Raw genomic sequence first — 12,142 nt, forward strand, 5'->3', positions numbered from 1 at the left:
TTTTAGGAATTGGAAACTGGTGGGATATAAGGAGAAAAGGAGAAGCGCATTAAATACAGGCAGGAGATAAGAGGAGATGGGCCCCTCGGTGATGGGCCAAGTACTTCTAAACCCAATAAAACGTACTCCCTTAACTGCTAATCTGGTCCAAACTAGCGGGCCAGTGGCTATCCTGGGCTTGACTCAAAATTTCCCTCAACAAGTGGGCCCTGGGCTTCTTAACTGGGGCAAGTCGGATTAATGAGATTAATATGGGCTTGCCTTTTAGCCCTAGCTCGCACGTGACGATCCAACACATCAACTCCATTTTTGACAAGCAGAAACACTCTACAATCCGAATCGAAGAGAATCGGGTTGGGCAAGGCAGCAGTGTCGCACTGGCTGCCACTTCTAGCTCCAGCGCTAACCTCTTGAGCAACACCTTCCAAAAAGCCTCTCAGCCACCAGACAAGTGTTTGTTGGGCATCAGGGTTAGCAAAGCTTCCCATCGCGACTTGAAACTGAGGAAACGCCGTGAGGATATTACGAAGGCGTCGAAGCTCACTACCGCGTCTCTTCTGGGCGGGGCACAGGAGGATTTAGAGACGGAGGCGGGCATCGGTCTGCTCGGCAAACCTATAAGCTTCGCGATTTGATATGGCTAAGCCATATTATGCCTCCTTCCCGATCCCCTTGGTGCTTTTTCTCGGCTGCCTGTTTCTTCTTCTTTTCTTGTCCATGGAACATAAAATCCTCACATGGAATTGTTAGAATACAGCGAGGCCCGATTTCAACTAGATTTTTCAAACTTGTTTCCATCATTATCAGCCTGGAATTGCAACCCTTATGGAGCCGCGTATTGCCGGGGATAAAAGCTGACAAGATTATTTGTAGCTTGGGCTTTGGTTCCTCTCACCGGGTGGAAGCTCTAGAGTTCTTTGGTGGTATTTGACTACTCTAGAATGACCCTTATCATTTACGTTGAAGTTCTCTAGAATGATGTTAACCGCAAGATTTTATTCACGGTAGTCTGCGGGAGCCCTTAAGGTCAGAGATGTTGCCATTTATGGGGCTTTCTCAACCAAATTAGTACTACTATTGATGGTCATTGGTTACTCGTCGGTGACTGCAATGCAATTTTAGATAGCTTGGACATGAAGGGTAGGGCTAGGAAGAGTTGCGAAGGGTGTCTGTATTTTTCACAGTTTTTTAGCCACAAAATCCTCTCCCAAGTTAACTATGTAGGACCTGCTTTCTTCTGGCATAGAGGCACTATCTTTCAATATCTTGACAGGGCTTTTGCCAATATGGCTTGGCTGAGTACCTTTTAACAGACTTTTGTACGACACCTGCCTAAGCTTCAGTCGGACCATCGACCTCTTCTGATTATTACGAGGGTGAGTCATATGCATAGCCGAAAACCCCAACCTTTCCGGTTTCTTGCAGCATGGCTTACGCATCCCAACTTCCTTATGCTTGTCCATAATAACTAGCAAAAAGATAGCTTTTTCCAGGCCAACATCGAACGCTTCTCCAAGTAGGTCAAGGACTAGAACTATAACACCCGAAAATTTTCTTTTGTAATTTAGGATTTTATTCTAAATGTAATAAAATAATTTTTTAATTTTTAATTTTATTTTATTTTATTTGGAATAAAAATGAAATAAAATTGATAGAGAATTAATGAAAATAATTTTGAAAAAAAGGGGTGAAATTTTAAGTTTTGATGGTATTTTTGAAAGAAAAATAGAAAAACAAGGGTCAAAATAGAATTTAGAGAAGTTTCACCACATAAGACGCCTGATCAGCAGCCCTGACCAACCAGGACGTGCCAAGTAGCAGAGACGCTGACGCGGGAGGCTACGTGGGTGATCCGCGTGTCCGCGATCGAACGGTTGAGGTCTGTTCCCGCGCATACGGACAATCTGGATGCGCTCCCTCCCAAACGTGATCGAATGGCCAGATTCAAACTCGATTGACGGTCCAGAGTGAATCGCGATGGATGACATAGATTGGATTGTGATGAATGGTCTAGATTCACTCCTTATTTAATCATGATCAAATGGTCTAGATCAAACGTAATGGATGACCCAGATCAAAAGCGGATAGATATAAATAACCCCCATCCGTACTAAACCCTAACCCTAACTGCCAGAACCCCTTGCCGTATAAGACGACCCAGCCACCGGGGAGCTGATTGCCGCCACCCGCCGCCACACCGGAACCTTTTTCGACTGCCTAAAAAGGTAAAAACTTTTTTTTGCACGAAATTCAATTTTAAACTCACCCATGGCCAAATGGGAGCAAAAAGACCGATCAATTGGCCGAAAAATACTGGCGAAGCCCGGCAGCGCCGCCGTAGGAAATTTCAACAAACACTTCCGATGAGGCCCTTCTCAATTCTCGTTTCACGTAATTTTTTCACCGTTGTGATTATCGTTTTCTTCTCTACAGGTTGACGAAGCAAAACACCCAACCGCAACATGAGCTAGAGGAGCCGCCGCGCCGGAGAGTCTCGCCGCCGGTGAGTTTCAATTTTTCGTATTTTTTCGGGCAACTGAGGCCATTTAATATATTTTCTCGCAGGGATTGATGCAAAATCAGCCGAGCTGAGACGGACCGCCGCCGCACCCAGCAGTGCCATCACTGGAGCACGGTGGAGCCGCCATGCAAAAATTTCAAAATTGGCCGAGTGGACCCTGGGATTAATTTTGGACTGATTTGGAATATTTGTAAGTACTATTAGCGCGTTTCAGTTCCCGGAGAAAAATTTAAGGAACCTAGGGACTGTCCATAGACGGAGTAAATAGTTTAGCTTTTCGGCCGTCAAATCGAATAAAGATCCTTCACCCTATTTCCCATCATAGAATTAAAGTCTAAATTAATAATAATATGATATTTGTGTAAATTAAATAAATGTGCATAATTAATTATGGATTGCTAATGGAACCCGAACCAAAAATTATTCTTTGTTGATTTTTGTTAATTTATTTTACAATCTAAAAGCATGATGGTATCTGGTTTATCACTTTTATGATTTGAATGCATGAATTGCTGCCTTACGTAATTATTGTTTGATTGGAAAATTGAGATATGATTGCATTCTCTTATGCATGTTTGTTTGTTTATATTATCATGGTTGATTTAAAAAATGGAGACTCAAGGAAAATGGAAAAGTTGTGTGATTAAATGAACAGATAGAATGGCAGCCTTGCTGGATATCTTGAGAGATGGTGGACGGACCGGGTACATAAGGAACCCTACTGTGAACGTTGTCTCATACCAAATAAGGTATGGAGACTTGATAATTTGGCATTCATACCAGACGGGGTATAAGGACGGCCTACTTCACCTTCATACCGGACGGAGTATTGAAGTTTGATAAATTGGCGCTCATACTGGACGTAGTATAAAGACGACCCGTAATTTAATATTGTTAAAGAAAATGGTTCACGTGTAGCGATGACATCCCTATGAACCCCCATGGATACTAGTAGATTGGTGAAAAAGTGACAGTTATTGTTTGGTTATTTAATGATGTGTATAGATTTATGATATATACTATGTTGTTGTTCCAACTGATTGCATATGAAACTATGATATGTGTTATGCTATTGTTTTATATAGGTTGTTTTCTATAAATCTCACTATGGTAAATGAACGGTAAACGATTTCATGATGGATAAATGAATTTACTAAATTTAGTGCTACATTAGTTGTTTTTGTTTTATACCAACTTTTACTTCTATGTCGATGATATAGTGTGATATCCTTACTGGACTAATGTACCTCATCATTTATTTAACCATTTTAGATCAAGAGGATCAGGTTACAGAGCCCGATCCACAAGAAGATTGCGAGTAGATGCTAGATATTTTCTATTTTCTGTCTGTTTCCTTAATTCTCGTGTTTCTTTCAAAGAATGAATTCTGTAATGTTGTTTAGTACTTTTAAGTTATTATAAAGGAATGTAAACTTTAACTTTTTATTTCGCTTCCGCACTTAAGTTATTATCTATTTTCTTTTGGATTTCCGAGGTTGTTACAGGAGCACCATCGTCTTTGGTCATATTTTTAGAAAGAAGAATCGGTTGTTGCCCGTATTGCTAACATCAAGAAGAAGTTGGAACAAGCCCATTCTAAGTACCTCATCAACTTGGAAATGAATCTGCGCAAAGAGCTTAAGGATGTGTTGCTACAGGAAGAATTATTTTGGCAACAAAAATTGCGGTGTGAGTTTATTTCTTTGGGTGATAAGAAAACGAAGTATTTCCACGCTTGTACTATGGCTCGCCGTCGGTGTAATAAAATTGTCATGCTTCAGGACACTTAGGGGAACTTGGTCTCTGATGACGGCCACCTCAGACTCATGGCTATGAGTTTCTTCAAATAACTTTATTCCATATACACGATGGAGGCTTCGACCTATCAGATAAGGGGTACATTTTTGCTCCTTATAACGACCACACTTAATATGCTTAGTGCCCCTATTACGAAAGACGAGGTTCGTCTTGCCCTATTTACCATGAAACTGCTCAAGACCCTTGGTCTGGATGACCTCCATGTGGCCTTCTTCCAACACCACTGGGAGGTTGTGGAGGACTCCATTTATGAAATGGTGTCGAAAGTTTTCTAGGGGGTTGATCTGGAGAAGGGGATTAATAGGACCTTAATTACATTGATTCCCAATGTGGTCAGGCCCACTTCGATCAAGGACTTTCGTCCTATTAGTCTCCTCAATGTCTCCTATAAGATTATTACAAAACTAATTGCCAACAGGCTCAAGAACATCATGCCTAGTCTCACCAGTGACACACATGCTAGTTTTGTGGAGGACTGGAGTATCTCAGACAATATTATTGTGGCCTAGGAGGTCATTCACTCCATGAGGTGCAAAAATAGTAAAGTCAATTGGATGGCGATCAAAGTAGACCTCGAGAAGGCCTATGATAGACTCCGTTGGGATTTTATTGAGGATACCCTTAGTAACGTTGGCTTCCCACAACCCTTCATTAGAGTTATTATGGAATGTGTTAGCTCGAGCTCCATGCAGTTGTTGTGGAATGAGGAGGTTACTGATGAATTTGTTCCCTCACATGGCATTCGTTAGGGTGACCCCCTGTCTCCCTATATTTTTGTGTTGTGCATGGAGCACCTCTCACATTACATTGATCAGTTGGTTCATTGTGAGGCATGGCTTCTGATTTCTCTGAGCAAGACGGGTCCTAAACTTTTTCATCTTTTTTTTCCTGATGATTTGATTCTCTTTAGCCACACCTCGACTAGGCATGTTCAGCTTATTAAGACTGTGCTGGCTGAGTTCTTCGAGAGCTCCAAGCATAAGATCAGCGCTCCTAAGACTCGTATCTGTTTCTCTCTTAATGTTACAGCTAACGAAGCTACTAGGATTATGAAGGAGTTTGGTTTTCTGGTCTCAGCGGATCTGGGTATGTATCTTGGGGTCCCCCTTCTCTATGACATAATCACGAAGGACACTTATAAGTATATCCTTGAGAAGGTGCGGGTGAAACTCTCTGATGGACTGTCATCTGCCTTTCTATGGTCGGTCGCCTCACTCTGGCCAAGTTTGTACTCATGCCTATTCCTACATATGCTATGCAGACCACTGCCATTCCCACCTCACTTTGTGATTAGATCGATCGCCTGGTGTGGGATTTTATTTGGATCTCTTCTAGAGAGGGGAAGAGGCTCAGCTTAGTTAGTTGGTAAGAGATGTGTCACTCAATCTCTCATGGTAAGGGTGGCCTCCCAAGCCTCAGAGCACTTAATAAGGCCTTCTTTATGAAAATGAGCTTCTCTGTCCTGACCAAGCTGCACCTTCTTTGGGTTCAAATTCTGCGCCACAAATACAAGTGGGACTGTTCCTACATATCCCCATTCAAGTCGAATATGTGCTCCCACCTCTGGAGAAAACTAAGCGGTCTTTGGGACGCGTTTACCCATGGACTGGCTTGACACGTTGGTGATGGGAATACTATGAGGTTTTGGGATAATAACTAGTTAATGAATTGTGGCCCCCTCAAGCACTTCGTTTTTTAACCTTTGACGGATACTCAGGTTTCCATACGCATTAAGGATCTGGTGACCCCAACCAGCCAGTGGGGCTATGACCTTCTGCAAAACTTATTCCCTCGCAACGTTCTTCTTCAATTGGCTACTGTTAGTCCCCGTCGGGAGGATAAGGGTGCCGATGGCCCTTATTAGAGCCTTTCGCCTGACGGTAATTTTTCTATTAAATTTGCTTATCATATGCTTACTGACATCTCTTATCTTTTTGTAGATAAACAGGTGGGACTTAGCGTCGAAGTGGCTGGGAGCTCAGCGCATTCGTCAATCTTTAGTTGGTCTTGAGGAGCAAGTTTGCTGGCACATGGCTGATGATCCTAGCTGTTTGGTTTGTGGTACTGGTATTAAGGACCTCAACCACGTCCTGAGGGGTTGTCTTCAAGTGTATATTATGTGAAGCAAGATCATTCCTCATATGGCAGCTCCCACCTTCCTTAATGTTCCTTTTGATGCCTGGGTTGCCGCCAACCTACAGAATAAGTTCAGCTAGTGCTCGTCCTTCAGGGATTGGAAGATTGTGTTTGGCATTACCTGTTGGCTCCTTTGGAAACAAAAAAATGTGCTCATGTGTGAGGATAGTTCATCCAGTTTGGAGGAACTAAGACACGAGATCTTCAGGATGACTAAGTACACATTTCAGGCCTTCGCCATTAGGACGACCATATCTGGCCATTGCTCGGGTAGGTCGGAAAAACTTATCAACTGAACCCCGCCTCCTGAACATTGGATCAAGGTCAACACTGATGGCGCTATCCGGGGTAGCACCGAGATGGTTTGTGCGGGCGTCATTGGCCGGGACAGTAACGGTCAGTGGCTGGGGGGCCACATCAAGAATATTGGCACCTGCACCGTCCTCTAGGTTGAACTCTGGGGTGCTCTCGATGGCCTTAAGTTGGCTTGGAACTTTGGGTCGCATCATGTGATCTTGGAAATGGATAATGCCCTACCTATTCAGGTACTGAATTGTCCCCTCAATAAGGAGCATGTCGCCACCAACGTTAATTCTCACCTGGTGTTGGCTATTCAGTCTTGATTGATGAGAGATTAGAACGTTAAGATACAGCATGTTTATCGCGAGGGAAATTATTGTGCGGACTTCCTGGCTAACCTGGCTTTTTCTTCTCCTATTGGATCCTACTATCTGTAGCAGCCGCCCACTGAGCTTCTGAGTATTCTTTAAGAGGATTTTACTGGGGTTTCCTGGCCTATAATGCGCGCTATTTAGTTGTATCTGTTGGTTCTTTTCTCCCTTGTATAGAAAAAAAAAAACTCTAATAGCCTCCGTGTATATAGGTTTGTTAACCTATAAGTGATTTACTTTCTTTTGATCATATTAGAATATTTTTTTGTTAGTTTTGTCCGTGGATATAAACATACTATCGAACCACGTAAAATCTTGTGTTGTTCTCTTTTATACTTTTTATTTTGTTTGTGATTGTGCATGATTTACTCTCTGTTTGGATAGTAGTAAATGGTAGTCAATTAATGTATGGTACTCTACAGACATGATACAATCATGTTTGTTTCAACGTCTAAACTGATGATATGGTAGCAAAAATTATCCGACTGACACATTTTGAATGAATTTTAAAAATCACCGAATCGGTGGTATGTGACGAGCAAATAATTATATTTTCCGTTATAACTTCATAAAATATTTTTAATTCTCGTTATAGCCTCCTAAATAAATGATCATTTTAAATACATTTTAAATTCTTATTTTTTGAAATAATTTTATATTTAATATAATAATATATAATTAGAACAATTTATTTTTAATATATAAATAATTTTATTTTTAATATATAAATAATTTTATTTTTATTAAAATTAAATTAATGTAATAATATAAATAATAATTATTTATTTAATTAAATATAAAAATTTAATTTGATTATGTGTAATAATTATTTATTTAAATACAAATTTAATTACATTCTTATATAATTTTTTATTCATTACATAATTTTTATATACTATTTACTATTACATATAATAAGGTAGGGATAAATTAGTAATTTGACTGAAAATTCAATTATATTATCCTATCGTCCTAACAAAACAGTTGTTATTAACATACATTAATATACAATCATCCAAATATAAAATTTTTTTGTCATTCTCATCACGTGCCATTATCATTTAATTACTGTCACTGTTATACATTAATTATCCATTACTAAAATTTATACAAACAGGATATTAGGGGTTGATTTACAACAATAACAAATTTGAATCGGGCCTTAAAAAAACGGGCCGGACTAAGATGGGTTTTCTTTTGGGTTAGGGAATGGGCTGGTTTTGGTAGAAGTGAGGGAGCTGGTTTATATATATATATATATGTATGTATATAATTTTTATGATTTATTATTATATTTTTTTATCTTTAATACGGACAAGTCCGGCGTTAACGTTGACTTGACGAAGTTTGCGAGAAGGAAGACGCAAACGAAACTCCCGTGAATCAGCGTCCATTCGTCATCCTTATCACGTCAGACAACCACTCCGGGAATAAAGCCATTGTTATCTCCGCCAATAATGTCATGCCACGTGGTGAAAATTGACTAGAAGTCAACTTACGTTAACTTTACGTTAATTAAAAAATTAAATAAATAAATTATATATACATTTATTCTCAACCTCGTCTTCAAGAAGAAAGCAGACCTCTGGTTTCAGTTCCACTTTTTCCGAACGACAAAACCATGGGCGACGAGCAAAACGACGCTGTTTCATCCGAATTCAAGCTTGTTGGATTCGCTAACTTCGTCCGGACAAACCCTAAATCCGATAAGTTCAAGGTCAAGCGCTTCGACCATATCGAGTTCTGGTGCGGCGACGCTACTAACTCCGCTCGCCGATTCTCATGGGGGCTTGGCATGCCTATCATCGCCAAATCCGATCTCTCCACCGGAAATCTCACTCACGCCTCATACTTATTGCGATCGGGCGATCTTCGATTCCTCTTCACCGCTCCTTATTCCCCCACAATCGCCGCGTCGCAGAACGTATCCCACACTGCTACTGCCTCTATCCCCACCTTTGATCATGATGCTTGCCGTGCTTTCTCCAATACTCACGGCCTCGCTGTTAGGGCTGTTGCGATAGAGGTGGAAGACGCACGAGTTGCATTCGAGACCAGTGTGGCCAACGGAGCCAGGCCTTCATCCTCTCCGATTGAGCTTGACGGCCGCGTCATTCTATCCGAGGTTCAGCTCTACGGCGACGTCGTTTTGCGCTACGTTAGCTACAAATGTGGAGACCATCTTTCTTCTGGGGTTTTCTTGCCCGGTTTCGAACCTATGGATGAAGCATCGTCTTATCCAGTGGATTACGGGATCCGGAGGCTTGATCACGCGGTGGGAAACGTGGCGGAACTGGGTCCGGCGGTGTCGTATGTTAAAGGATTCACGGGATTCCATGAGTTCGCTGAGTTCACGGCGGAGGATGTGGGAACGAGCGAGAGCGGGCTGAACTCCATCGTCCTGGCTAACAATGATGAAATGGTGCTGCTGCCGATGAACGAGCCAGTTTACGGGACCAAGAGGAAAAGTCAGATCCAAACTTATCTGGAGCACAACGAGGGACCAGGGCTGCAGCACTTGGCGCTGGTGAGCGAGGATATATTCAGGACTTTGAGGGAGATGAGGAAGAGGAGTGCGGTGGGTGGATTTGAGTTCATGCCATCGCCGCCGCCCACCTATTACAAAAACCTCAAGAAGAGAGTTGGTGATGTCTTGAGCGACGAGCAGATCAAGGAGTGTGAGGAGTTGGGAATATTGGTTGATCGGGATGACCAGGGGACATTGCTACAGATCTTCACCAAGCCTGTGGGGGACAGGTATACACGCAGCATGAACCATTCTTCTTGGTTTTTACTCCTTTTGTCTATGGAATGAATTTCTCTTCTGTTGATCCATGCTTTAATTGTTTGCTGTGTCTGCGTATTGTGCTTGAATTGACATGGGTAGCTTTACTATGTCATTTATTTTGAGAGCTCTTTGATGTTTCAGTGCCCAACTACCGATTTCTTTTTGAGGAAAATTTGACAGGATGAAAGCTCACGATATTTCATTTACCTCAAGTTTCTCACTGTGCAAACAGTACAGTTCTCCTATATATATATATATATATATATAAATATTACTATTTTAACTCCACCAGGATGAAAGCTTATGATACTTCATTTACCCCAAGTTTCTTGCTGTGCAAACAGTACAGTTCTTCTCCAAACATTCCTTACCCCTTATATATATATATATACATTACTAGTTTAACTCCACCATTTGGTTGTCTTCATTTTTCTCTTAATTATGTTCTTTAAATTGTCCTTCAAGCTTTTGTGTCGAGATGGGACCATTTAATGCTGGTGCTGGTAAATAATTGCGTTCTTCTGTGTATTACATCCGCACAGAAAATTTGAGTTTCTTGTTTTGAAATATAGAATTGTTTGTATTCCCATGTTGATTACTTGTAGGTTCTGATGCACATATGTTTTGCAGGCCAACCATATTTATAGAGATAATACAGAGAATTGGGTGCATGCTGAAAGATGAGGAAGGGAAATTATACCAGAAGGGTGGATGTGGAGGATTTGGGAAAGGCAACTTTTCCGAGCTCTTCAAGTCCATTGAGGAATATGAGAAGACACTTGGAGCAAAAAGGGTTTCAGAACCCGCCGCAGCATGAGAAAACCCGGTTCGGTGTTTTCTTCTCCCTTAAATTGAATAACGTATAAACTCTATATATATTATGCTAAGATCACTATCAATGACGCCGAGAAGAACTTAGAGTTCATGGAACTCATTTCAGAGCAATGAAGATAAATATATACTTGTAACTCTGTTGAGCTTGTTGTAATATAACCAACTTAAAGATAAATAAACTCTGCTACAGTATTTTATGTTTCATGTCTGTGCAACCTCATTCTATGGGAATATATACAAGGATCATTATGATGATCTTAAAATCCAGAAACAAACAGCTCAACCGCACATGTCTGCTAGACTGAGAACACAAGAAAGCGAAATTACCAAGTTAAGTACCTAGCAAATCTTGTACTTAATCAATCCTCTAGTTTGAGAAACTTGTTCTTTTTGAGAAAATAGGGAAGTTCAGTGTCAACAAGAGACCCAAATGAATGAAGTCAGAAGCAAGGAATTAGAGACTTGCATTTGTGAGGAATTTGAAAGAGTTCTGAAAGTGATGTTCCTTGTCTTCTCATCAAAGAAATAGTAAATACCAGAGGAATTAGCAACCACTAATAAAAGATATTTTTTTCTTTAAGATGCCAAAATGTTATTGTCGACTTGTACTATAACTAAGAAAGATAGTTTACATTTTTAGCTGAAGGTAGTTTTCCAATGCATTATTAAGGATTCAATTTATATATATTCTAATTAAATACTTGGCTTTTAACTCTATTTTTCTTTTATTGTCATGTGGTATATAACGTAAAATCACATATAAAATTGTCACTTTGTTGTCTACTTACTTCAGTTAGATAACTTAGATTCATAGAAAATCTGGGTATTACCTCCTCCTCCTATAGGGTGAAAATTTTCCCGTGTATTGAAGGAAAGCTTGCTTGGAATACGGGCTAGGGAAAGGTTGCCCAAGAAAAAAGAGTCAGGCACCCCACAATTCCATGCATGGATATGTATCTGTAAATGTCTACCTTCTAAAACTTAATTTACTTGCGATCTCCTTCTCTTCTTTTACTTTACCTCTAAGGTCTCCGATGCCAAAAGAAACTAGTTCCTGTTGAGTCCATTGATATGAAATTGATAGGTCTTAGTTGTAGTTATCAATATAAGGTTTACCAAGAGAATTTAATTTTGAAGATTCTATTGAAGGGTTAAGAATTCTGGTGTCAACCAAATAAGCTTTTGTTTTATCCTTAATTTTGTTTTGGAGCTTTTGGTTGTTAAATTAATAGGAAACTTGATTGTTACTGAATAAGCTCGTCTTAATCTGTTTAAAGTTGTCTAAGAAAATAACCAAGATATCTATATGCTATATTTTGTACGATAGAAAATAGAAAATACGTAGGCAACAAATTATATTTGTATTTAAGATGA

The 12,142-nt window shown here is 40.3% G+C and overlaps 1 protein-coding gene across 1 annotated transcript; it reads left to right on the forward strand.

The window, feature by feature from the left end:
• The first annotated feature begins 8,698 nt into the window (after positions 1-8,698).
• On the forward strand, positions 8,699-10,972 carry PDS1 (4-hydroxyphenylpyruvate dioxygenase). The gene is made up of 2 exons (XM_022042712.2): positions 8,699-9,903; positions 10,565-10,972. The coding sequence occupies exons 1-2, from the start codon at positions 8,768-8,770 to the stop codon at positions 10,749-10,751; spliced, it is 1,323 nt and encodes a 440-aa protein (XP_021898404.1). The 5' UTR covers positions 8,699-8,767; the 3' UTR covers positions 10,752-10,972.
• Positions 10,973-12,142: the final 1,170 nt, after the last annotated feature.

Source organism: Carica papaya, chromosome 3 (assembly GCF_054855325.1).
Source record: "Carica papaya isolate Zhongbai chromosome 3, ASM5485532v1, whole genome shotgun sequence".
Taxonomy (NCBI): domain Eukaryota; kingdom Viridiplantae; phylum Streptophyta; class Magnoliopsida; order Brassicales; family Caricaceae; genus Carica; species Carica papaya.

Excerpts from the sequence above, each read along its gene's own strand:
- PDS1 (XM_022042712.2), top strand. The coding sequence starts at position 8,768 with ATGGGCGACGAGCAAAACGACGCTGTTTCATCCGAATTCAAGCTTGTT. Across the intron at positions 9,904-10,564 it reads ACCAAGCCTGTGGGGGACAG|GCCAACCATATTTATAGAGA; the intron begins GTATACACGCAG and ends TATGTTTTGCAG.